This window comes from Stigmatopora argus, chromosome 11 (assembly GCF_051989625.1).
Source record: "Stigmatopora argus isolate UIUO_Sarg chromosome 11, RoL_Sarg_1.0, whole genome shotgun sequence".
Lineage (NCBI taxonomy): Eukaryota > Metazoa > Chordata > Actinopteri > Syngnathiformes > Syngnathidae > Stigmatopora > Stigmatopora argus.
In genome coordinates this window covers 1,115,129-1,141,115 of record NC_135397.1, presented here as the reverse complement: position 1 = coordinate 1,141,115, position 25,987 = coordinate 1,115,129, and the positions used below count along the sequence as shown (strand labels likewise).

At 38.0% G+C, this 25,987-nt stretch overlaps 1 protein-coding gene and 3 long non-coding RNA genes across 16 annotated transcripts; 2 read left to right on the top strand and 2 right to left on the bottom strand.

Annotated features, from left to right (window-relative positions):
• Positions 1–1,427: 1,427 nt before the first annotated feature.
• Positions 1,428–10,248, top strand: LOC144084654 (uncharacterized). 4 transcript variants are annotated; one of them, XR_013303867.1, is made up of 7 exons: positions 1,428–1,827; positions 3,236–3,380; positions 5,839–5,945; positions 7,881–7,979; positions 9,586–9,701; positions 9,793–10,090; positions 10,160–10,248. It is a non-coding gene; the product is annotated as an uncharacterized LOC144084654 (long non-coding RNA). The 4 variants fall into 4 exon arrangements; XR_013303866.1 differs by having other exon boundaries at positions 3,232–3,380; XR_013303865.1 differs by lacking the exon at positions 1,428–1,827 and having other exon boundaries at positions 3,019–3,380.
• Positions 10,249–10,620: 372 nt separating this feature from the next.
• LOC144084707 (uncharacterized) lies at positions 10,621–13,844 on the top strand. 2 transcript variants are annotated; one of them, XR_013303889.1, is made up of 5 exons: positions 10,621–10,685; positions 11,380–11,525; positions 11,598–11,690; positions 12,446–12,490; positions 13,035–13,844. It is a non-coding gene; the product is annotated as an uncharacterized LOC144084707 (long non-coding RNA). The 2 variants fall into 2 exon arrangements; XR_013303888.1 differs by lacking the exon at positions 12,446–12,490.
• A 2,848-nt stretch (positions 13,845–16,692) lies between these two features.
• On the bottom strand, positions 16,693–19,999 carry LOC144084877 (uncharacterized). Of its 8 annotated transcripts, XM_077613680.1 has the most exons (11): positions 19,901–19,999; positions 19,621–19,668; positions 19,161–19,225; positions 19,009–19,088; positions 18,805–18,918; positions 18,490–18,578; positions 18,355–18,419; positions 18,191–18,282; positions 18,065–18,111; positions 17,903–17,991; positions 16,693–17,693 (listed from the first exon to the last, which is right to left on the bottom strand). In XM_077613680.1, the coding sequence occupies exons 7-11, from the start codon at positions 18,406–18,408 to the stop codon at positions 17,514–17,516; spliced, it is 462 nt and encodes a 153-aa protein (XP_077469806.1). In that variant the 5' UTR covers positions 18,409–18,419; positions 18,490–18,578; positions 18,805–18,918; positions 19,009–19,088; positions 19,161–19,225; positions 19,621–19,668; positions 19,901–19,999; the 3' UTR covers positions 16,693–17,513. The 8 variants fall into 8 exon arrangements, with proteins under 8 accessions (XP_077469806.1, XP_077469807.1, XP_077469812.1 ...); XM_077613681.1 differs by lacking the exon at positions 19,901–19,999 and having other exon boundaries at positions 18,805–18,921; XM_077613686.1 differs by lacking the exon at positions 19,901–19,999 and having other exon boundaries at positions 18,355–18,425; positions 18,790–18,918.
• Positions 20,000–20,028: 29 nt separating this feature from the next.
• LOC144084878 (uncharacterized) lies at positions 20,029–25,698 on the bottom strand. 2 transcript variants are annotated; one of them, XR_013303939.1, is made up of 9 exons: positions 25,512–25,698; positions 24,704–24,783; positions 24,347–24,402; positions 22,982–23,495; positions 22,793–22,818; positions 22,648–22,724; positions 22,251–22,330; positions 21,018–21,094; positions 20,029–20,720 (listed from the first exon to the last, which is right to left on the bottom strand). It is a non-coding gene; the product is annotated as an uncharacterized LOC144084878 (long non-coding RNA). The 2 variants fall into 2 exon arrangements; XR_013303940.1 differs by lacking the exon at positions 21,018–21,094.
• Between the last annotated feature and the right edge of the window lie 289 nt (positions 25,699–25,987).

The following is a 25,987-nucleotide window of genomic DNA, read 5'->3' as shown; positions in this document are numbered from 1 at the left end:
GAAGTGTAAAAATATATATATTGAAGGTGCACTGAAGTAGATCAAATTTTTGGGTGGAAATCAAGAATAAACGTACGTTAATGTAACACGAGTAAAATGGAGAACAGTGGGCTAAAATGGCATCTGTTAACATACGTTTTTCAGAAAACTATATTCTAAAAAACACATAACAGGCTGATGGTGGTCGGAAAGAAAAATCATTTCAAGTCAAACTTGCGTATTGGTCAAAGGCCCTGTCTAAAAATGGAAAAAACATGTGCGCCTTATAGTTCGGAAAATACGATAAGCTAATATCCACCAAGGCTGCAAAATGACTCTGGTTGTGCTTAAAAAGATTATGCGGTCATGTAGGATATAAAAAAAATATGCGCTGCCATGCTTGTCAGACTTGTCTCTTAATAATAACTCACATGTTGATTTGACGCCAATAGCATAAATATATTGATCACTAGGAGATGCCGGTTTGAAGGTACCTGAGCTCTAGGCTTATTATTGCCTGCTAGAATGTTTTGGTGAGCAAAGGGTATTAACTGTATTTTTCACAAGGAAGAATAATGAGTTTGACCTTGTTTTGTCTTAGCAAACCTATTGATCATTTTGATATTTTTTTCACAGCGTAGAGAAAAGATGATGTGCAGTTCAAAAATATACAGTATTGCATTGGAGAGGGGAAAAAAAAAACACAAAATATGAGAAATTAATTGATTTTGACTTGATCTTGCAAATAAAGTTTCCCCTTTTGAAATGGTAAATTATCTTACAACATGTTATATCCGGTGGAACTTAAAAAAATATTGTCATATATAATCCGGAGCAATCAAATAACATTATATCTAGTAAATACAAGAATCTGTGTTTGTATTTTTTAACATTTGAATTCACAATGTTAAATGTGATTGTGACACACTGTTAGTTAAATAAGGTTTAATGTTTTTTATGTCTATACGAAACTTAATATAATCTATTTGCTAGTAAAAAATTGTCCGGAAAAACAAAAAAGCAAAAACAGAACAAAAATCATACAGTTGTAAATTGTAAATTATACATTGATCGGTGGAGTGATGTTTTTTTCCAGATGTCCCTAAACGCACCGCACGGCTGATTGGAGAGAGTTTCCTGGTGTGAGAAAAGTATTGTTTTTTTTTTTTTTTTGGTCACGCTTTGCAGCATGTAGTCATTTTCGTGCACGTTTGCAAAGCAATGTATTTAAACTGATTTAATTTTGATCTTGCAAATAAAGTTTCCCCCCTTAGAAATGTTAAAAAATCTTACAACATGTTATATGTTTCCCCTTTTGAAATGGTAAATAATCTTACATGTTATATCCGGTGGAATTTAAAAAAAAAATGTCATATCTAATCCGGAGCAATCAAATAACATTATATCTAGTAAATACAAGAATGTGTTTGTATTTTGTTACATTTATATTCACAATGTTAAATCTGATTGTGACACACTGTTAGTTAAATAAGGTGTAATGTTTTTTATGTCTATACGAAACTTAATATAATCAATTTGCCAGTAAAAAAATGTCCGGAAAAACAAAAACAGAACAAAAATCATACAGTTGTAAATTGTAAATTATACATTGATCGGTGGAGTGATGTTTTTTCCAGATGTCCCTAAACGCACCGCACGGCTGATTGGAGAGAGTTTCCTGGTGTGAGAAAAGTTTTTTTGTTTTTTTTTGTTTGGTCACGCTTTGCAGCATGTTGTCATTTTCGTGCACGTTTGCAAAGCAATGTTTTTAAACTTATTTAATTGTGTTACTTTCGTCTTTTCCCGAAAATCCCTAGCAGAATGCGGCTGAACAATACGAGTTTACAGGTATGGTAACCACTCTCCTCCCACGCTGACAATACATTACATGGAAAGGTTATTGTAATCTAGTCTCTTTTCATATTAGAAACGATCCAATGTATGATTATCTCAGTAAATTATAATGTAACACGGAACAGAAGAAAGCTCTCCTATTTCGTTTTGTTATGATATACAAGGACAATAAATGGCATCCCTATTTAACTCCCTTTACTAACTATTTTTATCTACAGTACAAGGACGGGGGAAATTAGAATGTAGTCTCTTATATAAAAACAAATATAATTTCTCACATTGACTTTGATTTATTTAATAAGGGACAGCACATATCATTTCATATGTTTTGTCATTCATTCATATCCCTGTTAAAAAAATTGAGTCAGATTTAAAAAAAAAAAATTCGATGTATGCACAAGCAGGAGCTTTTCCTTTCTTTGTATGACATTATAAACACATACCTGTCAATTTATACGTTTTTCCCGTATTTTCTACGTTTTTTGATCATTTCAAATTGTGTACGCCGTCTAACAACTTTTGTACGGGATTTTTTTTTAAGTACGTTTTTTTGTAAAACGGCTCTCGTTTTACGCATTTCGGCTCTAATCCGGATCGTCTCGGACACTGGTAGCAGACGAAAACGTCATCGTCAACTGCTAATATTGTCATGCTTTAAGCATGATATGCGCACACGCATTCCCCTTTCCCACGAAACAGGAAATGATTTAATCATTTCCTGTTTCGTTATTTAAGCAGCTATGAGTCATAGCGCTTGGGTCCGAATACATTCACGGTCGCGTCACGACAACGCGGCGCGACCATAACACTTTTACGTGCACCCTATGTGAGTAAATATGTGCCGCGTTGCATTTGTACGGTTTTCTATTGTTTAATACGGGGAATTCCAATCATTAATACGGGGAGGAATTGGCCCAGGTTGACAGGTATGATAATAATAAATTCGATGTATGCACATAAAGAGGAGTTGTTCCTTTATTTGTATATGTATATGGATATGTATAAACAATAAATGACATTCTTCTTTAACTAGCCAAATGTTTTTTTCTAAAATTCTTCTATGAACTGTATTAACAATATATGGACGCACAAATTGCAATCTAGTCTCTTATCACATTAAAAGCAATCAAATTTCTCATATTCCCGTTAAAATTCGACGTATGCACACAAACGGTAGGTCTTTGTATTTTATACAATGACAATAAATGGCATTGTTTTTCCTGAACTCCCCAAATATTTTCCCTAATAGTTGTATTACCTTTATCTACATGAACCAGCTAATTGCAATGGAGTCTCATTAACGACATAAACTCCAATGACGACCGCCATTTTTTCCTCGACGTAGGCGTATGTTGACTTCCTGCCCCAACCAACCTCTCCTTGTTGTTTTGTGTCAAGACAGAAAAGAGAAAAAACCCCTGAAGAAGAGCGAACGAGACAGATTCATCACTGTCATCCCGACCCAAATTACAAATGGCAGCAAAGAAGAGAGAAGCCCCGCCCCCGCGCCTTTGTTCTTCTCCTTTAATTCTGTTAATCGCCCCCAGGTAAAGATTATCTGCTCTCGCCAATTACATTCAGCTTCAAATGTTGCCGCTACAAGGTCACCACATTTTCTTTTTTCTTTTCCTTCTTCTTCTACGCGCGTAAACACGGCACGCTAGCGAGCATTCGTCTCCTCGCCAGCAGGATTGACTTGTCATGTACTTCTAATAGGCAGCACGGGGAATCATTAGTCCACCTCGCCTCCCTGACTGATGGCTATTTCACTCCAATCATCTGAGACACACACACACACATACACACAGACTATAGCACCTCCTCCCCGCTATTGACGTAACGTGTCGAGCCCGAGCGGGGACGTCTTAATCAAGTTGGACACGGTGGGCATTGATTTGACAAGCTGCCGTAATGACCTCCTTGTTTTGCTAAAGGATCACTGTTTATCTGGGCCACGGCTCATGCGCCTCATCGTCATGGAAACCGTGATCAGGGTTGATTGGCGGGCCTTGGCGCCTTTTGATAGTCGATTTGTTTAGACCCCGATGCTCACGCTCGAACCGCGTCAGGGTGGGCGGGGAATTCTGTCTCGTTTTGGGTGGATTGGTCGTCTTTTGGCGGTAAGGAATGGGGTGCTGATGCAAGGATTTGAACTCATTGGCTGTAATTGACGGTGATGGATGTCCAATCTATTTTGACCGGGATGAAAAGGGACGTTAAGAATGAGTCACAGGTTTTGGTGGGCGTTTTTTTTCTTTATTTGATCAGAAATCAAGAACAAACTGACACTAATGTAACAATAGAAACAGAACAATAGGCCACATTGGCATTTGTTAACATAATTATATATTTTTTAAACAAAAACAACGACAGGTTGTCGGTTCTGAGAGAAAAAAAATAAATAAATCACGTGAGCGGAAGGTCCAGTCAGATTATGAAAAACGTGTGATTTATAGTCCGGAGAGTACAGTAGTTGAGTTTTGTAATGCCTGTAATCTTATTTAAATTGAATCGTGCTGACTCATTTTAGCTATAAAACACTAAATTATTGGTCTGCACATCATCTAAATTTTGTTTTAAACTATCCTCTCACCCAACCGCGCCCCATTTATGGTCTAAAACTGGCCCACTATTGGCTGTGCCCCGAATTTCCATGCCTGGGCATGGGTGCACATGGGGATTTGATGACAATAGTGATTAGGTTAGCTTGAAAGAAGATTGTAGCATATTTTTAGTTGCATGTACAATAACGTGTTTTAGTATGGTCATAAAAGATTTTTTTTCTCGTTTTAGAGACCTGATGCTTCCATCAGTACCACCTGCTACACAGCCACTGGTAGGAAAAAAACCGCTGTCTGAGGTGATTTTTTTGCAGGAATTTCCGAACGTTAAACTTTACTAGCGTTGCGGCATTCACTGGCTTTGCCTGAACGCGAAAAAAAAAAATGTTAATAAGGCACGTTATTGGCAATTATAGAAATATAAGGCATAGAGTTAGCGCGTCGGCCTCACAGTTCTGGGTCCTGGGTTTGAATTTAGGTTGGTCCAACCTGTGTGGGTTTTTTCAGGGTAAACCAGTTTCCTCCCACATCCCAAAAACATGCATGGTAGGCTAGCTGTTTGAACATTCTAAATTATCCCTAGCTATGATTGGCTGTCTGTCTTTGTCCCTGTGATTAGGCATCCACCCCCGCCTGGTACCCGTAGTTTAACAGGGCCTGCGTGGGTTTCTTCCGGGTACTCCGGTTTCCTCCCACATCCCAAAAACATGCATGCTAGGCTGATTGGACACTCTAAATTGCCCCTATCTACGAGTGATTGGCTGTTTGTCCCCCGCCTCTGGCTCGGAGTCAGCTGGGATAAGCTCCAGCACCCCCTGCGACCCTTGTGAGAATAATAGTTCTGAAAAAGAATGAAATCATGCAGTCTGGAGAGCTATTATTTGGGGTACACGGTCGATTGGTCGCCGGTCTTTTGGTTGCCCGGAAGGTTATTGATAATTACCATTTAAATAGTTGCTCAAATTCCCCAAATACAAACTGCGAATGACTATTTAGTCATACTTAATGCCCTATTAATTATTAGGCTAAAGAAAAGCTCCAAATTTCCCGGATCTTTATTGTTTTTGTTGGAGAACTTGTTAAGACGGACTGACTGACGTCGCTTCTTAAAGGGACAGCGCATGTACATACAAACTCTTCTACACTCACACATGGGCTCAGTGAAACTGCTCATGGCCATTGTTGGCTTTTATTCATGCGTAGACTGTGTTGTTTTACCTTGTTTTGTCGCCGGTCTTTTGGTCGCCCGTTGTCGCGGTCCGGGCGACCAATCGACCGCACATGATTTTTTTTTTGTCAGTAAGGTAACATTTTTGATGTCCTCCGCTGAGCTAGCGCCGCCGGCTAGCTCCAAAAGATGTACGATTGTCATCGCCAGTGTTCTAGACGCGCAAAGCCGGCTAATGCATCATCTTTTACATATAGCTGACGCTTTGTTTTACAGGAGAGCGTGGAGGCGGCTTATTGGAGGGGCCTCCTCCGGGGCCAGCCTCAATGTGACACGGCGATAAGGCTTCCCCGAGTGTTCCTCATACTCGTCGCAAGAAGCAGGTAAGTCATTACTTTTTAAAGGCACGCTATCTCCAAGTCACAGAAGGACACGTTGATAGCGGAATAAAGTACACCATCGTAAATGTTTATGCAGTATTTTTCGCCGTATGATTGCATTTTTATGGTTCATATTGCTAGACGCTTTGTTTTTTGACGCCGTCGCCGGCGCAATGAAAGGAGGCGCCGAGGGTGCTTTCGGACGTCGCTTTACGGTGGTGGGGGGGGGTAGTTTGATGGCGGAGGGGGGTCTCCGGTTCATCGCTAGCGGTAAACACTGAGCTAAATGGACGATCAATTTTGGAGGGATCAATCGGCATCACGCAGGCAAACCCCCGGCCACTTTATTGTAAATCAATCATTTTGAAAACATCTTACTGTGGTTGTCAATGTCTACGTGTTAAGAAGTGGGGGTGGGCGGGGTCCTCACTCACTAACAAGACATCTATTTCCACTCGTACCCGCATAGGGAACCTTATCAGAAGCTAATGCTAACATCTGTTGTTTCTCCGTCGCCCTAAAGTCCTTGTTTTTTTCTCCTTGAATGGTGATAACGTGAACAAAGTGAGTCTGAAGTTGAAATAATATTCTGAGGTGCATCACAACACCTCAGAATTGGTGCTGCTGGTGACGTTGTAAAAAGTGCCGGGAGACCAACGAGTAGCCTCGACACGCTACATTTACAAGCGCCCTATCCGTTTGATGACAGGGTGAAACAGCATTGTCACTTTTTAATGTTTATCATCTGTTAACACGACGACGATATGAAGCAAAAAGACAAAAGCGGCGTGCTACTGTTACTTTAAATTTGTGTTTACGGGACCGTTTTATGCGGGGGGACATCTGCAAAAGTGCCTACCACAGCAGTGATTTCCAGTGGACGTTGAAAGATGTAAAGACGTGTTGTTTTCATTCACTGGCAAATGTATATCCGAGCAATACTGCCACCTACTGTTCCGGAGGATGGAAGTCGTCAGACGTCACCCAAAACATTTGTGTGGGTAACTCTTAGTGGCTAGTCTGTAGTCAACGGGATAAAGCCACATTTATCGGTGGTCCCGTTGGTTGATCGGAATGTAGGAACCAGAGGTGGATGCTCATTGGTTCAGGCAGGAACCAATCAGGCGCCTTGTACTGCTGCCAAAAACATACTCTGTCGTCTATATTTATTTATTGTAAATGAAAACTTTTTAAAAGCTGAACGTTGTGGCTAATGTCTCAAATGATCCAAGGGGCGAAAAAAACCAGACCATAGACCACGTTTTTGCCGGGTTCAGTCACAGTGACCGTTGATCCGCCGTCTCATCCGTGGAGATCCTCGGTGATTCCGCCAATTCTGTTGGCGGACGTCGTTGACTGACAGAGTGGCAGCCGAAAGTGATGGAACGGCTAATAACCTGTCACTACACGTAAATCAAAAGTCACGCCGCAACTCCGCGGCTGTTGGGGTCACCGACGAAACCCCTCCGCACCCCCCTCCGTACAGGTTGGGGGGGGGGGGGGGGGGTTGTCAGCGTAAAACAATGATATTTTCCACGGAATATATTCAAGGTCAAACCAGTTGCAATCCATCAGCAGTTGTCATTTACCACAAGTCCGTTGACATTTCTCTTAGTGATCGAAACAAAGAAAACGCCTGGAGTGGAATTCCGAACCCAAAAGGACATTTTTCATTGGGGGGACTGAAGAATGCTTTTGTGAAACAGTCTTGCTGATGGTCACATAGTTCTTACATTTTTAAAAATGTTAATTGAAGCATCTATTTTTGGTATCAATGAAATGTTAAAGGGAAAGAAAAAAAGGCTTACTTAAACGTGGTCATTTTGAAAGAACGAAAAAAGTGTTACTATATACGGTCCTTTTTAATCAAAAATGCCATACTATGCATGATGTTTTTTAAAGACAAAAGTCTTACCATACATGTTTTTATGTTCATAGGAGTTGCAGTCAGACATAAGGTCCCCAGACAACCAACTGGGAACTGAAACCACCGTTTGCCTCCACCAAAGTCCAGGGAGTGAACCCCTACACCATCAGGTAGGTAGTACTAATTTAGTTCAGCATATCAAGCATACAGCCTTACTATACATGGTGGGTTTTTGTTTAAGAAAAAAGCCTTACTATACTATTTAATGTTTTGAAGCAAAAAAGCCTTACTATGCTATGTCGTTTTTTAAGAAAAAATGCCTTACTATAGTATAACGTTTTTTAAGAAAAAAGCCTTCCTATACTATGTCGTTTTTTTAAAAGAAAAAAAGCCTTACTATAAATATTTATTTTAAAAAGCCTTACTATCATGGTCATTTGTTTAAGAAAATAGCTTTACTATACCATGTTGTCTTTTTTGTAAGAAAAATGTCTGACTATACTATGTAGTTTTTTAAGATAAAAAGCCCTACTATAATATGTCGTTTTTAGAATGAAAAAGTGTTGTTGTTTTTTTGGAAAAAATGCCTTACTATACTATGTTGTTTTTTACGAAATAAAAGCCTTACTATACTATGTCGTTTTTTAAGAAAAAATGCCTTACTATAGTGTAACGTTTTTTCAGAAAGAAGCCTTCCTATACTATGTCGTTTTTTGAAAAGAAAAAAGCCTTACTATAAATATTTATTTTCAAAAGCCTTACTATCATGGTCATTTATTTAAGAAAATAGCTTTACTATTCCATGTCGTCTTTTTTTTAAGAAAAATGCCTGACTATACTATGTAGTTTTTTGAGATAAAAAGCCATACTATACTATGTTGTTTTTTGATTGAAAAAGTGTCGGTCTTTTTTTTGAAAAAAAAGCCTTACTCTACCATGTCGTTTTTCTAATAAAGAAGTATAGTATGGCTTTTTTTCTTAAACAACAACATAGTATAGTAAGGCTTTAGTATTAAAAAAACGACATACTATAGTAAGGCTTTTTTTCTTTCAAAAAAAGACAGTAGTATAGTAAGGGTTTTTTTCTTAAAAAATGACATAGTATAGTATGGCTATTTAAAAAACAACAACAACATAGTATAGTAAGGATTATTGTTTTTAAATAACGTCCTAGTAAGGCTTTTTATTAGAACAACGACATGGTATAATAAGGCTTTTTTTCTTAAAAAACGACACTTTTTTAATGCAAAAAACATTGAGTGCCGAATATCTGTTTTAGGATTAAATTCAAGTGAAGAGTATAGATGTATGTTAAAATTCCTGATTGTACCCTTTTTAAATCATTAATAGTCATTTTGTAATCCATTTTTCTGTGGTTTTAGTTCAAAAATCATTGTGTAAAAATGTAAACCTATATAGAAAAAAAAAGATCCATAATAAACGGAATATTCAGGGCTTTTAATCCATTTATAATAAATATAAAACGTAAATATTATATCTAAAATGGTCCGGCCCCCATGAAATCGAGTTGACGTTAACGCGGCCCGCGAACCAACGTGAGTCTGACACCCCTGGTCATTGTTTTGTTAACCAACTTAGTCATTTGTTTATTCTTAGAATGTCCCCTTATTTTTTAAAAAAATGACTTTTAATGTATGTGTTCACTTTAAAGTGTATTCTTAAATGTCATTGTATTTGTCTCCTGACAATAAGGCATAGAATTAAATACAGGGAACCCAAGTAGTTTTTTGATTGATATGTTTATGTATTTTACAGGCACAATATTGGAAAAGGATTGGCCTAAATGAGTAGCGGTGCTCTGGTTTACCGTGGCCAGGTGGGTTTTGGGAACCCCTCGCAGCCTGGCGTCCAATTCCAGATGCTCTGGACCCGTAAGTAGTGCGTGGATAGCGTTGAACTGGGGGCAGTAGCCCATCCTCTGATGCGTCCGTACGCCAAAAGTGACATGGAATTGGTGTTAAGGACTAATGGGGGTGAGGGAGCGCAAAGATGGCCTGCCTGAACATGTCCAGGAAGGACTCGCTGGCAGAAAGCGTCACGTTTCCCGTCAGCATCTTGAAGGTGGTGGTCTTCCTGGCGTCGTTGATTCCCGGCAGGCCGAAGCACTGTAAGAGATCATTTTAGCAAAAGTGGCATTTTGTGAAATGGGTTTCTTCAAAATTTTGGGGCTTCCATTGACAGGGAAGGATGTGCAAGTTTTTTGCCGGAAGGAGAAAGAAGTCCAAGTGGGTGTGGTCAGAGCAGTGCTGATGCTGAAATAGTGAGTATTTTTTAATCATGTAATGCCAAAAGCAAATGACTTCTAACTGGAACTGTGACTGTCTTTCAGAAATGGATGTTTTTGGACATGGGATCCATTTTTCTTGGTTTCTAACTTGCATTTGGTGGCTGCGTCCTCATCAGATAAAGTCACAGCAGCAAAGGTAAGAAATTCACTTCTTTTCAATCGTAATATTAGCCAATGTCTAAATCTACTTGAAACGGGGCAATTCAAATAATTATGCTCGATTATTGTGTTGGTTAGATTCATTCAAAGTATTCGGGATGATTTTGGAAAGGAATTTTTGAATTGCAAGTGATAATCAAGTGATATTTGAGCTCACTGCAAAAGGAAACATTAGTTTAGTTATCAAAAGATGTATTTAGAATGTGGGTAGAAATGGGAGTACCAACAGAAAACCCATGTAGACAGGAGGTAAAACATGTTGTAGCTACTTAGATTTGAATCCAGGTTGTCGGGCCTCTGCAGGTCATTGATGTCATTGTGTAATCATAATTTTTCTCCTGTTACTTAGGCATGCACGACAAGTTTCTTGTAGATGTTTCCCATGATCTTCAGACGACACGCTGTCAAGGTAAGTCCAATAATTTCATGACCATGACCCCATGACTAGAACATAGTTTCAATTTGTAGCTCAAGTGTCCCAAAAGTGTAGATAGTTGTTGGACTAATGATTAAAACCTTTTGAATCATTATTATTAGTAATATTTAATTAAAATAGGAAAACATCTTTCAACATAACTGCTTACACTTGCAAGGAGGTACCTTGTGACGTCGTCTTAGTCCCCAAGGCATTCTGAATTGCAATAACTGAATCATTGTATTTAATTGCGACACTCGAAAAACATGTTATGTAATCAGTACAATAACACCCTAGATGGTTAGAAAAACAACATTAAGAATTGCAGAAGTAAGCATAAAAGTTTGAAGTGGCACCCAAACAACGGTGTGAGGAAATGCATAATGTCATTCTAAAGTAAACCAAGCAGTATTCTAATGTAAACAAAGCATCCGTATTTTCAAACAATAATGCGATTATCGCTGTCTGCTGCGGGAGTCCTGTCAAAACAGTCCCGTTGTGTTTTGCCGAAAAGTGTCTGAAAACAATGTGTCTTGGAGCTGTGGGGCCTTGAGGAGACCATGTGGAGGAAAAAATGTCCATGGTCCCATGAATTGGTTGATAGCCTTATTACTTATTAAAAATGCTTACAACACATATAGAAACATTCCATAATAAATCTAACAATCGTATTTTTGAATGTTTCTAGATGGTGTCCATTACGTTTGGCGTAATTGCAGTAGATGGACGGTGCTTGATGTCCGACCCCTGTCGACTGGGGGTTCTGAATTTTAGAGTGGACGGGGCTTGGATGCCGAGCGCCGTTGGCGGTGTTTAACAGTGTCATTGGTGGTGGTGAGTTTAGTCATTGAGAATAAATGTAGGGTGTTGGTAGTACACAAATGAAATGTTCTTATCTTGTTGTAGGTCAAGCAGTCAGATGGTGCGCCAAAGCAGCCGTTTCCCGTAGCAAGAATCATCACATTGGGATGTCGTTCCACTCAGCGTCCTGTTGTCAAAGTATGTACATATTTTATTTATTGATGTAGGTGTAGTATACAAGTCTAAAATGTCAGACTAGAGTAATTGGTAATGGTAGGCAACTTTTCTTCCTAACAACCAGGTGTACTAAGGTGTTTATGTCTTCAAATAAATGACTAAGTATAGTATGGCTTTGTTTCTTACAGACCAACCATGTATAGTAAGGATTTTATCTTAAGAAATGATTAAGTGTGTCTACAAGGTCATTGTATTAAGCAAAAGAGCCTTTCTATACATGGTCATTTTCTTAAAGAAACAAACTTCACTTGCTTATCTTAAAAAATGGACTAAGCATAGTAAGAAATTTATCTCCCAAAATTGGCTGTATACAAAGGCTTTCTTTAAAAAGAAGTGACCATGTGTAGTAAGGGCTTTGTCTTAAAAATGACAATTTCTACATGTGTGTACTTGTTAGTTTTATTAAGGAAAAAAGACATTGTATACATGGTCACTATTTTGAAGGCAGCCTTTTTATCCATGATTAATTTTAAAGAAAATAATCATTACTCTACTTTCCTTTTTTAAGAGAGAGCACTAAGTATCTTTTTAACCCAAAAAATTAGCAACCTTAGTAAGTCTTTAGTCTTAAGAATTGTCCATGTATAGTAATGGTTGTTTTTTCTTCAAATAGACCCATGTGTAGCAATGCTTTGTTCTTCCAAAACTACATAGCATAGTAAGGCTTATTTCTTTAAACAATGGCATGGTCTAGCAAGGCTTTTTTGTGTTTACAGATGACCATGTAAGGCTGTCACCGTTTGAAAAAAAGACTAAGTGCAGTAAGGCTTTTGTAGTTATAAAAATGACTATGTATACTAATGATTGTTATCTTAGGAAAAATGACCATGTATACACAGATGTTGAAATTGTTCATTTTGAAATCCAAAAATCCCTGCTATACATAGTTCTTCTTTTAGTGAAAAAAAAAGCCTTACTACACTTAGCTTTTTTTTTAAATGGTGATCGACTTACTATCCATGGTCATTTTTTATAAGATAACAACTGTCTATAGTTGGTCTTCATGTATTTTTGAGAAAAAGTTCAATGAGCATTTGTTCCTAAAGTACAAAGTATAGTAAGGCTTTTGTTGGGAAAAAAAAAAAGTCCATGTCTAATAAGCAGATGTTTCTCTAAACCCAAAAAGTATAGTTAAGAATTCTTGCAAAGAAATCTCCCCATTCTTAGTAACACTTGTAGATATCTATTTGGAAACATTGAAATAGTGGTTAAGTATTTTTCTATTGAAATAGCAATGGTATGTATGTATTTGGTTAATACTGTTTGTTGATGTGATAATGAAATGTTTTTTTTTTGTGTTTGCAGTCAAGATGGAGAGACCAAGCATGACCAGTGGAGTGGACAAACTTCAAGAGTCAAATGGCGTAGTGGTTAACTGAGTGTGTCTCCACTCAGAGAGTGAGGGTTCAAGTCCTGAGGCAAGCTTGATTAATGGTCAGGTATAAGCACTTGGATAAATAAAAAAGAGAAATGGACAAAGCAGGTGTTTGTTTTTAATGATTTCAATGATGTTCATTTGGGACAAATGTGATGTGCATTGGCTCTTGACGTGTGGAGTAGGCCATTGCTGTTCTAGAAAACACTTCCACATAGATCTGAAAGTTATTGCCAGAGTTAAGAGGTTGACTTTCTGCAGCGAAAATTTGGACATGTGTACAAACGGGTTAATTGGTTGACTATGTTGTTAATACTTCTTATGTGCTTGCAATAAATAACTTTTTCTTCAAATCATCTTTGCTTCAGGCTTGCTCTCATTTTCTGAGCTATTAGTTGTAGCAATGGTTTGGAATTGTTAACCTGAAGTACCAAAGCACACAGAATGAAGGCCAAAATACTCTTAGCACTAATCATTTCTATTTCAAAGTAGTCATATGGAATAGTTCCAAAAGTGGGTGGTGTCTGTTTATTATTAACAATGACTGGCATGTTGTTTTAATGGAATTGTGGAATTCATTCTTTGTAAATCTGCATCAGTAAGTAAGTGTGTTCACAATCCAACGGATGTTGACCAGTACTAATATATAGGATTTGACTTGCAACAGCAATATGTCTTGTTAATTTGTATGCTTTGTAAATGTGAATGTGTCTACAAATAAAGATTCTATGTGATTCAAATGACGAGTGATGTTTAATCATGTTATGTGGTAAGGAAATATCTCAAAGGATGTACGTACTTAGTAAGTTATTCATGATTGTTGGTGTTGTCACACAAACGGCTTAAGAGGGCAATGTAATAGTAACTAACTTAGTAAGAAATCTTTGTACTTCAACACAGTGTTTGTATTCCCAAGCAAACTATGATAGGTAGATGTATATCATGCACATCAGAAATATGGCATCCTAATAAGATGTATAGATGGGAAAAGCATGTCACATGGTTGATCACCTTGGTTTATTCCAAGGATAGATTTAGTAGTCTATGGTAGGACTTGAACTTAGGTGAACTTAATCTGTTTTAGCACTTATAGTATTTACTTGTAGGTGTTTTACACACTTGGAATAATTTCACAAAAAGTAGTAAAGTTTTTATTTTTATTTCTTACCAGTCCGTCGTCTTCTGTCACCTGTCTGCCTGCGCCTGTCGCCTCTCTCCTCTCGAATCTTGAATCTTTAATCTTTTATCTTATATCTTCTACAGAAGTTAGTTAGTTAGTTGGTTGGGTGGGCGGGCGGGCTTCTGTAGATATCTTGATACATACCTGGGTATGACACCATGCACCCTGGGTCATTGCAGCCGGAACCAAGACCCCTTTATTGTTCCTGCCGACTAGGATTCCCCTTTGTCCTGCCTTCTGGGAGACCGCTTCCCTGTCCAGGTTGATCAGGCCTGTACAGATCAGTGGTCTTGCCACGTCCTGCCTACTGGGGTATCGCCACATTTGGACTTGGAGAATCCACTTTCCCATCCAGGTTGATCAATCCTGGGCGGGTCGGTTAATTCACCTCGTCCGGCCGGCTTTCGGGTCGTGCCATGTCCTGCCTTCTGGGATTCCACCATCTCCGGCCTTCGGGGGTTACGCAACGTCCGGCCTGCTGGGTGTGCTGTGTCCTGTCCAGGTTGATCAGGCCTGGACATTTCACAATTTGTGATTTTTCCACCCAAGTTAAGGCACAGCTAGGGATTGAACCAGGGACCATTCCATTCAAAGTCCAGTGCACTACCATTGTGCCAACCACACAGCCGTTGAGAGAATTTGCTCGAAACTTCTATTTATCCTATACTTTCCACCGATTACCCTCACAATTTCTAAAAGTCAAGACATCCACGGGGTTTGAACTGGCTAACTTTAGGTGAAGGTGCAGTGCCTTAACCAGTAAGCCATGAATAACACCCTAATACATGCTCGGAACTTGTATTTAGCCAAAACCCTCCAAAAACAATCCCCTAACATTTGAAAAGTCAATGCGAGAGACTGAGGCCTTTGATCACACTCACATCCTACCACTCAACCATTAAGATCACACTACTGTATGCTCCATACTTGTAGTATTGATCCCCAAACATTGAAAAAGTCCTGCATTTTGTCAGCACTAAAAAACACTTACAACTGTCACTTACACAGCTATTGAAAGGATCAGCACCATGGACAGTTGCAAATTAAACAACACAACAATTGCTATCTCACCCATCATACCACCACTATTAATCACAATTACTTTGAACCCCTCATTTGCATATACAATAATGGACTAGCCCACCAATATCAATGGAAGCAGCAGCACCACCACCACCACACAACTCAGGAAAGTACACCTCATTGAGAATCCTTGGCCCAAAGCTAGGCTTCTCAATGACCATGTGTTGCACTGCCCCCAAAACAAAATAGAAACACTTAGCATCCCCTCGAGCTACAATGGTTTTAGATCACCGACAGTTAGTAACACCAAAAGCTTGGAGCATTACTCTATATTCTAGCCTGTAGGAAAAATTACACTTCCTACATCTCCACCTCACAGACATAACTACACATAATATTAACTATGGCCAAAAACTATTGGGAACTTTAAACATTCTAACATCGTCCTGATCTATAATATTATCTATGGCCCATACTATTGAAACCTTTAAATAATTGTATCATTATTCTTTCTTCTTAAAATGACATTACTTTAAAACACTTCAATGAATCCATTACCTAAAGAGGTTCTTAGCCTGACTAGGCATACAACCTTAAGGGGGTAACAACCAAAACAAAACTACTATGACTTTATTTACTAACCAATCTTAAAACTAGACCACATGAAATACCCAAGACTTTGATACCTATTGAAACAGATCATCATAGACAGTCAACAATTCACTTGAAAGAACCACAACTTTCAAGAAATTTCTGCTAAAAACCACCAATTTACACATATACATCATCATAGCTATTTCTTGACAAAACCATCATTGAAGTTTTAGTTCCGCTGATATTACATATATAACACCAGGCAATTCCTTTACAAAACCACCATTGAATTTTTAGTTGACTGATATAACATATATAACTAACACCAAGCTATTTCTAATCAAACTCTGCCCTATGCAGTCTTTAATACTCCCCCAAAAAGGTGTATTGCTTTACTACAAATAAAGCCAAAGTGTACTCTGACACACATTGAAAGTGACCTATTTTAGAATCAATTACCAAACTTCATTAGATTTTGCATTTGTCTAAAGATTGGTGCTCCCTCATGTGAAAACCCTTTGAACTCTCAAGCTTTTACTTGCACAAAAGTTGGATAGTGTTATCCTTCCATACATCAACTATTTTGAATCTAATCTTTTACCTCAAATTCAGAATAAACTTTGATTTTTGAGTTTAAGTCTTACAATTTTAGTTGGCATGTGATAAAAAATAGATTTTATCTTTGATTCGATTGTTTCTAAATTAGAAAATAAGTTTTTTTTTTAACATCCCTAAAAGAATTTTGACTATTACAGTAAGACTAATTAAGATTTATTACAAACCACTGAAAGTATCAATAGTCATTTCTTTATTCCAAAAAGATAACCCAGACATTGAAATAGAGAACAATGGTTTTTCACATGGAGGATCAAACACTTCATTAACCTAACATCAAATACTACTTTTGGCCAAATACTAGATGCAAAGCTAAAACATGTCCCTTCTAAACCATTAAAAAAACTCTATTCTTAAACTAAAAATTAACCCATGTGTACTTTCTATATTGAATTTATACTAACATTTAACAGTATACTACTTAACTAAGATCAAACACCTAATTTTAAAATCTATCTAGGATTTTTTGATTTATAAACTCAATCCTATTCAGTCTATTAATTATTTAAAAAATGCTTAGTTAGTAATCAATACTATTAAAATTTGCCCTATTTTGAACCAAAGCGGCCACCATCGACAGGCATATGCAGTCTTTCAATTTGATAGGAATGTGGGGCCCTCACACCCCCGCACAAAATGACGTCTTGCATATGACACATCTTTGATAAACCACTTTGGCATTGAATCTATCATTAAATATTACCATTATTTGAGATTACCATTAATTTAGATTTTTAGATATAAAAACTCAATACAGCCAGTACACAGTGCTTCTCAAATGAACCCCCTTATCAAAACCCTTAAACTACCATGCTAGTTTAGCAAACATTCTGTACTTGGCCAAAATCACTTCTAACTTAACACATACCTTCCTACATTACATGACAAAGTAGTCCGTCTCCGTGGTGTGGGAATTGTAGTCCGTCTCCATGGTGTGGGAATTGTAGTCCGTCTCCGTGGTGTGGGAATTTTAATCCATCTCCGTGGTGTGGGAATTTTAATCCATCTCCGTGGTGTGGGAATTGTAGTCTGTCTCCATGGCGGAATCCAAGGGGCAAAGTGTCGACTCCCACGACGTCCGTCGGCGCCATCGCATCATCGTGCCACTTCCAGCCAGGTAGACCAAGAAGAAAGGGTCCAGCAATGTCCTCCTCTGGGAGCACCACAAAGATGGCACCTGTGAGAACACATGATTTTAATACACTGTCCCTTCAAACAAAAATGGAGAACACAGCCATGTTACATTTCATCTTGCCTTCCAGAGGCAAACTACACCAAAGTCTTCAATCAATGAATATCTATGTTAGATGCACTACTTTTTCATCTGCCAAGAAATCTTGGAGTCTACATTTTTATCATTTGAACCATTCAAACAATTTGACATACTTTGAGATCCAGCTGCAGAGTCCGACAAGCATCCAGATGAGACCGGCTTTTCCGCGAGAGGCTCCACTCTGGACACTGCATTGCTTTACCTACAAAAAGGGCACATCTTTTAGTATTAGCCACTAAAAATTATTCCACACGACGTTACATTAGTCTACTAACCATTACCACTTGCATCCAGTCCTTTTGGGCTCCTACACCAATCCAGGCTGAAAACACACACACCGTCAATGGCATTCTATCCTTTCAATTAAATGCCTAAATGTTAACATTGGAATGAAACTGTACCTGGACATGGGGCCTCTCTTTCCCCACCAATCATCGTGACATGACACACCCTCACTCTTCACCAACTCCTTCCTCCAGGGGTAACAAACAACCTAGCAACACATTAAAAATTATACAATTATCCACCCGATTGAAAATCACTCCAATCCAAACTAAAACTTCACCTTCATTTGACACCATTGTTGCCTTCTACACAACCACCATCTTGACAGGCTCATCCATTGGCTACCTTTGACTCATATTACACAAAAATTAGTCATACAAAAGTATCATAACATTTACCATCAGACTTTTCTAACCTCCTTAGCCAGCAAAAACTCCATTCTTCATGCGCTGTCAACCATCCTCCACTCATTGTTCTCCAGATGGCCTTCCAATCAACTTGACACTGTAAAAACAAAAAACAACAACTACTACATCTTTTAACCAGAACTTTACATTACTTTTAACATTACCCATGCACTCTTCTAATACTACAATAATCCAGACTCATTTGCTAAATCTCGTGTACCAAAACTAAACACAAGTAAATTTTGCATTTCTACAAACACCACTTCTTTTTTACTGACTAAATCTACACCAAAAAAAACAAGATATACAAATAAACTTGCCACCTCCAAAGTCATCAGTCCCACAACATCATCCAATGTCAGTCCAAGGCCGTCACCAGATGTTGACACTTCAGGTGAAGATGGTCACATCCTGCCAGAATGTAGACGACAAACCACCTACTAAAACAATGACAGTACACATTGTAATAACCACCCTGAAGTTTCCAACTACCCAACCGGTCATTATTAAATCAGTTTGATAAATACCTGTCAATCAGGACCCCAATAGGCACCGACTAATCCATGAAACTCCTTCTTCCAAAGGCAATCATCAACTTATGTCCATACTGCAAGAATTACAATTAAACATAACGTTATCAAAAGTAATCACTCTCTAAATGAGTTTGGACTTTACTTACAAATCTATTAGCCATGGCAGCCAGCGATGTCCAATCAGTTGACCTGGCCAGAGACTAACCAAGATCTATCACAAATAAATCCGACATGGTTAAACATGACATTTTAGGCCCCCAATTTGATTAAAACCCGCCACCACACCATTGACAGCACTCAAAATCCAAGCAATAGATCTAGCCAGAGATTTAGGATCATCTGCACTTGGAGATCAATTTCTGTCAATTCAATATAATCAAACATGCACAGAAATGAGCAATCATCATCGTTCCTATATTTTCTAGATCAAATATATAAACTAGTGCGAGCACCCAAGGTCCAAGCAATAGATCTAGCCAGACATTTATGATCATCTGGACTTGGATAACAAGTAGCATCCCATTAAATCATTTACATTAGCAAACTTCAAAGTCTACATTAACTCAGGTCATTTTAAATAACAAAATCACTTTTCGGCAATGTCACCTCTCAATGGCCAGACACATGGGATCATCTCCAGTTGGACATCCACTACTGTGAAAAATATAAGATATACTAAACATGGTTAGAAAAGCACCTAACATTAGCCTACTATTCCTTTGCACTTAATGCCATATTTGTACAAATTTAGCCATTGGCAGCACTCGACATACAAGTGGCAGACCTAGCCAGAGATTTAGGATCGTCTTCACTTGGATATCAATTTCTGCCAATACAATAACTAACATTAGCTACATTTACATTACTTTTTGGAATTTCTTCTCACAAATGCAGAAAGAAAGAAACTTATCCATTCGCAGAACTCAAAGACCAAACGGACGACGAGGCCAGACTCTTCCAATCATCTCCAGTCGGGGATCCAAACCTATAAAATTTAAAACTCATATTAAACAAATATCATTACACATGACCTACATTCCAGACACTTCCATTCAAATCCAGTTGAAGATCAGTATCTGTCTAAGAAATGAAATCAAACAGGGTTAGACATCCACATAACATTAACAAGGTTATTCGATAAAAACAAGAACTTCAGCAATGTTGTGGTGCACGTGATAGACAAAGCCCAGTGAAAGTCCCGCCCTTGAAATCCATTAAAGATATAATGAAAACCATACAACCTGTCTTGGTCCACCAGATGGAACAAAGTGTCACCTGTAACAAAAAGCTCATACATGGGTGAAAACAAAATGAACTACATTATGGTTCATCAGCTCCATTTGGCAACAGGTCCTTTCACACAACAAAAAAAAACACCAATCACCAGGTTTGGCTATTTTCAATTAACTTGGCTATTTTTTTTAGACCAAAAGACACAACTGGGCGAGCTGGCTAGCCCTCAGCCCAGTTTATCCAATTTGAACATTAACATTCATTAGTTTTGGAAATGAGCCTTTTGGTTTTAGAGCTCTGGAAGACAATTTTGAGTCTTCATCCATAGAATTAACAAATTAGAATTGTTTGCTGTTTAATGACACACTTGGAACATCATTTAATCAGTCAGCAATAAGAAACTCTTGGACTTAACTTGTTAAAGTTGAAGCGAGGTGGAATAAAGTGTGTCATCTGCAGCAAACCACTCAGTCCTTAAATGAAGAAAAGAGAACAAAATGAGGGGGAATCACCTCCATTTGCAAAAAGGTCACATACAAACAAATTACAATCCCATTTTTTGGACCCAAATCCTTTTGCACTATTCATTAATTAAAATTGTCCATCATTAGTGACCGGGCGAGCTGGCTAGCCCTCGCCCAGTCAAACCAATTTGAAAATTATCAATTGCAATTTGGAAAAGATGCCTTTTGGTTGAACTATTATCTCAAAAAGATTTAGGTCGTCCACATTAGAGTAAATAGGGATCACTCCAATATTTAATTACACACCAACTACAGACTAAATTTGTAAGCTTTAAGTAGAATCTGGGGGGAAGAAAGTGTCATCTCCAGCAAACAGGCCAAGCCTAAGTGAAGAAAACAGAAAACAAGATTAGGGTGAATTCGGAACTACCGTATTTTCACGACTATTTGGCGCATTGTATTTTACGTTGCAGTGTCGGTAACGAGTGCTATTTCTGTATTTTAGACCCACAAAGCACGCACCATTTCATAATCGGATAATATATTATATATGGATGAACATTGAAACGCAATAGCGCTGGCTACCGGAAGCAGCTTCTTTCCGGGTTCCGGTGCGCAGTGACTGCTGGGAAATATAGTTCTTGCGCACGATACGCTAAAAACACGCTTTAAAAAGGCAACGGAAGCAAAACTGAGTTGGGTTGTACTTTATTTAGACATTTTACAACTGACTCACGTCATCATCACCCACAAATCCATCAAAGTCCTCGTTTTCTGAGTCCGAATTATAAATAATTGCCCAAATGAGTCTTCCAAAACGCTGGGTCCCGCAGTTGTAGTTCTTAAGCCTGCGGGAATGACGGCAAGCTCCAAGTTATTATATATACATAGTTCACTGTCTAGCTTTGAATGCTCTGTTGACACCAACATTTAGCGACAGGATTTCTTTTGTAAATCCAGCCAAAATGACGGCCAGCACCAAATTAGTGTGCTCGCCGTCATACTAACTGTATTGAAGAAGTGGGTGTATTAAGAACTCTATATCCCAGCAGTCACTGCCCAGTACTTTATCTACGGGAAAATAGTAGAGTCGGGGGCTGGTTGCCGTAGTTGTCCTATCGACTGATTTATTTTATCGTGATAACTATTTTAGTATTGGTCCATATATAAAGTGCAATGGATTATACGACACCCTGTCTATTTTGGAGAATTTTTTGGACTTTTAGTTGTGAAAATACGGTAGTCCCTTGTCACATACAAACATAGCAACAACAATCAAAGCTTATTTTTTGGACCACTAGCAATTTGCACTGTTCATAAATTAAATTGACCATTGTTAGTGACCGGGTGAGCTGGCTAGCCCTCACCCAGTACCACCAAATTTGAAATTCAACATTATCTATTCAAATTTGGGAAATGAGACTTTTTGGTCGACAGCTCTCTAAATTAAATAGAAATAATTGATTATTCCTCATTACAAAAGGACCATTTTTGATATTTCACAATAAGAATACACCATTAATTAAAAATCAACAGTACCTTCAGGAAAATATTTACACTTAGTAACTTGTTCGAGTAATTCAAGGTCCAGAGGGTGATGTACAGCAGACAGGTCTTACCTACGGGAATGAATACAAACACAAATGAAGATGGGAGTGGATCATATCGATTTAAAAACAACCATCACAATATTTATTTAGACCCTTAAATCAATTTATTGGCCCACTATACACACCTGGGTGAGCTGGCTAGCCCTCGCCCAGTAATATTGGATTTCTAATTTCTATTTTTCATCTCCAATTTGGGAAATGAGCATTCATATTTGACACCACAACATAATTTTGCATTCTTCAATTAATATGGATGAAACATATTGTTTAATTACACTGCAACTACTAACACTATCTTTCAGCATGATGAAAGTATTCTACTTAACTTGCTCCAAGAGCATCCAAGTAGACATCCTCGAACCTGGCTAGACATTTCCAACGATCTCCTGTTGCGGATCCAAAACTATCAAATAATACATACATATATCAAAACAAACATCATTAAACATGAACAAGATTCCAAACATTTACATTCATATCCAGTTGAAGATCATGATCTGTCCAATAAAGAAAATCAAACATGGTTAGACATTCACATACCATTAAGGAAGTTATTGTACAGTCAATAACTTAAGGAAAGTTGTGGTGCACGTGATAGAAAAAGCCCAGTGAAAGTTCTGCCCTTGAAATCCATAAGAGATATAATGAAAGACATACAACCTGTCTTGGTCCACCAGATGGAAGAAAGTAACATCTGTAACAAAAAAAGCTCATACATAGGTGAAAACTAAAATAACTCTTTATGGTTAATCATCTCCATTTGGCAACACATCCTTTCACACACACACAACAAAAAAAACACCAATCACCAACTTTGGCTAGTTTCAATTAACTTGGCCATTTTTGAGACCAAAATACACGACCGGACAAGCTGGCTAGCCCTCAGCCCAGTTAATCAAATTTGAACATTTAACATTATCATTTCCTATTTTTTAGGTGTGCCTTTTGCACTATCATTTCCAATTTTTTAGCTGTGCCTTTTGGTTTTACAGCTCTCAGAGACTTTGGATTCTTCCTCATTGGAATCAATAAATATGGATAAAACCTATGTTTAATAACACAATTCAAATACTAACACAATCTTTCAGCAACATTATGAAAGTATTCGACTTAACTTGCTCCAAGAAAATCCAAGTTGACATCCTCAGTGTCATCTGTACCAATCAGGTCATGCCTAGATCAAGAAAAATAAGCATTGGGGTGTTAGAAATAAACAATTACAGCGACTTTCTGAAGTTTCAAGTCTTCCTAAAATTTTTTTAGCCCTTTCTTTTCAATCCATTAGGCCAGGGGTCGGGAACTTTATTGACAGAGAGCCACAAACAATTAATATTTTCCTATGTTATTCCTTGTGAGCCATACTATGCATTTAAAAGTCAAAATACATAAATGTAAACAAGTGCCTTTTTATTTTTGGGGGAAATTGCAACACTTAGAGTGGAAAAAATGAATATTTTTTAAAAAGATTCTTATGCTGTTGCTAATCAATGAGGGGATGCATTCCAGAAGTCTACTGCAAAAAAATGAATATTACAGCTAAAAGAAGAAGATTAAAGCAGTTCTAAATGTAATATCTCAGTTCTGTCACCAGCAATTTCCATATTTTAGCTCACAGGTTAGCAAAAGAGCCTGATGGACCCATCAAAAGAGCCACATGTGGCTCCCGAGCCATAGGTTCCCTACCCCTGCATTAGGCCATTGTTAGCGACTGGGAGAGCTGGCTAACCCTCTACCAGTCAAACCAAATTGATAATTATCCATTCCAATTTGGAAAAGGGAGCCTTTTTGTAGGACAGCTCTCTGAAAAAGATTGAATTTGTCCACATTAGAATCATCAAATATGGATCATAACTATATTTCATTACTCAAGCAACATTCTGGTGTGCATGACATACAAATCCCAGTGAAAAGTGGTGCCCTCAACATCCATAAGAGATATAATGCAAGACATACAACCTGTCTTTATCCACCAGATGACACAAAGTGTCATCTGGGACAAAAAGCAAAGAAAATATTATACTTAACTTGTTCAAGTAGAATCTGAGTGGAACAAAGTGTCATCTGCAACTCAAAAGTCAGTCCTAGGTGAGGAAAACAGAAAACAAGATTAGGGGGAATTCTGAGCAAGTCCATTCTCACATACTTTTGGACCTAGAGCAATAATTTGCACTGTTCATTATTTAAATTGGCCATCGTTAGCGACCGGGCAAGCTGGCTCACCCTCACCCATGACTAAACTTTAAATTTAACACTATCAATTCAAATTAGGGAAATAAGCCTTTTGGGTTGATTGACAGTCCTCTAAAAAAGATTGGATTCTTCCTCATTACAAAAGAGAGATTTCACAACTAGGTTAAACTACAAATTATAAATCAACATTACCTTAAAACAAAATAGGATACTTAGTAACTTGTCAAAGTGGGTCAAGGTCCTGAAGGTGATCCAAAGAAGACAGGTTACACCTAGTTAAAAAGGAACACAAACATTGGGTGAATGACCTCCATTTTCAATACTGACACTCACAACATGATCAACTATGGAAACCAAATCTTTACCACTAAATGCATTTGACTACCACAAGATTAAACCCATGGCACACTTATCTTAAACCAATTTTTGTGCCAGTCAGCACTCAATGTCCATTGGATTTAGAGCGCTGTCAATTTTGAACGATTTTCATTAAATATTTTTGGACAATCCTCGATGATAGGGATTACTTTATTTATTTTGGTCGACAAACTATTGCCGATTTCCTTTTTGGACGACACTCTTAAACTACAAATTAAACTCATCCATGTTCAAATCCTGCTACTATACTTCACTTGATAGAGAATACCTTTCTTACCAAGATCCTAAGGAAAATAGTCATACCTATATATATAAACTAAAAGTTGACCGAAATCAGTTAGATTTTGCGCCAACGATCCATTCGATGAATCCCTCAAACTAGACATTCCTTGCCTAAAAACACGCAAGGCATCTTAAAACTAACTCAACGGCTAATAGTATACACGAAATTGTTTTACAGACTTGAACAAGTAGGACGATCGAATTTAACGCGACAAAAATAAGATTCGGAAGACATTGAAAGTGGAGTTGGAACACGTCCACCATTCTTACCTCTTACCTTAGCATTAGCTTGTGCAGACGAATACAAGTTCAGAAAAAGCAACACAAAATTCAAACATACCTCGACCGGAGTTTCAAAAAGGTGCCATCAGCGAGTGAGTTGCCAAGGACAAGTTAGTTGGTTGGTTGGTCCATGGAGCTCGAATGTCAAGCAAGGAGTGCTCGAAACTTACTTCGATAACTGACACGCGATGCCAAAGGGTAGAAACACTCCTATTCTAATTGCACACCCAATCATGTGAACGGAAAGTGGCGGGGAAAGGAGGTCATGTGACTTTCAGGGTGGGGATACGCGTCTACGTCACGTCGACGTCATCAACATGTGACACAAAACCTGCACGAAACGTCCCGTTTCTTGTAGAATGATTGAAAATACACGACATGCTACGCATGCGCAGACACACTGGCAGGGTCCAACTCACCAACAAAAACAAATAAAAGTTGTATTTATTAGAACTTTTATTTCATTAATAAGAAATACTACGTGACAAAATAATTTAGACTTTTTCCAATATTGATAATTTTCTTCTCCAAAAA

Excerpts from the sequence above, each read along its gene's own strand:
- LOC144084877 (XM_077613680.1), bottom strand. The coding sequence starts at position 18,408 with ATGAGCCTGTCAAGATGGTGGTTGTGTAGAAGGCAACAATGGTGTCAA. Across the intron at positions 18,283-18,354 it reads AACAATGGTGTCAAATGAAG|GTTGTTTGTTACCCCTGGAG; the intron begins GTGAAGTTTTAG and ends ATGTGTTGCTAG. Across the intron at positions 18,112-18,190 it reads AAGAGAGGCCCCATGTCCAG|CCTGGATTGGTGTAGGAGCC; the intron begins GTACAGTTTCAT and ends GTGTGTTTTCAG.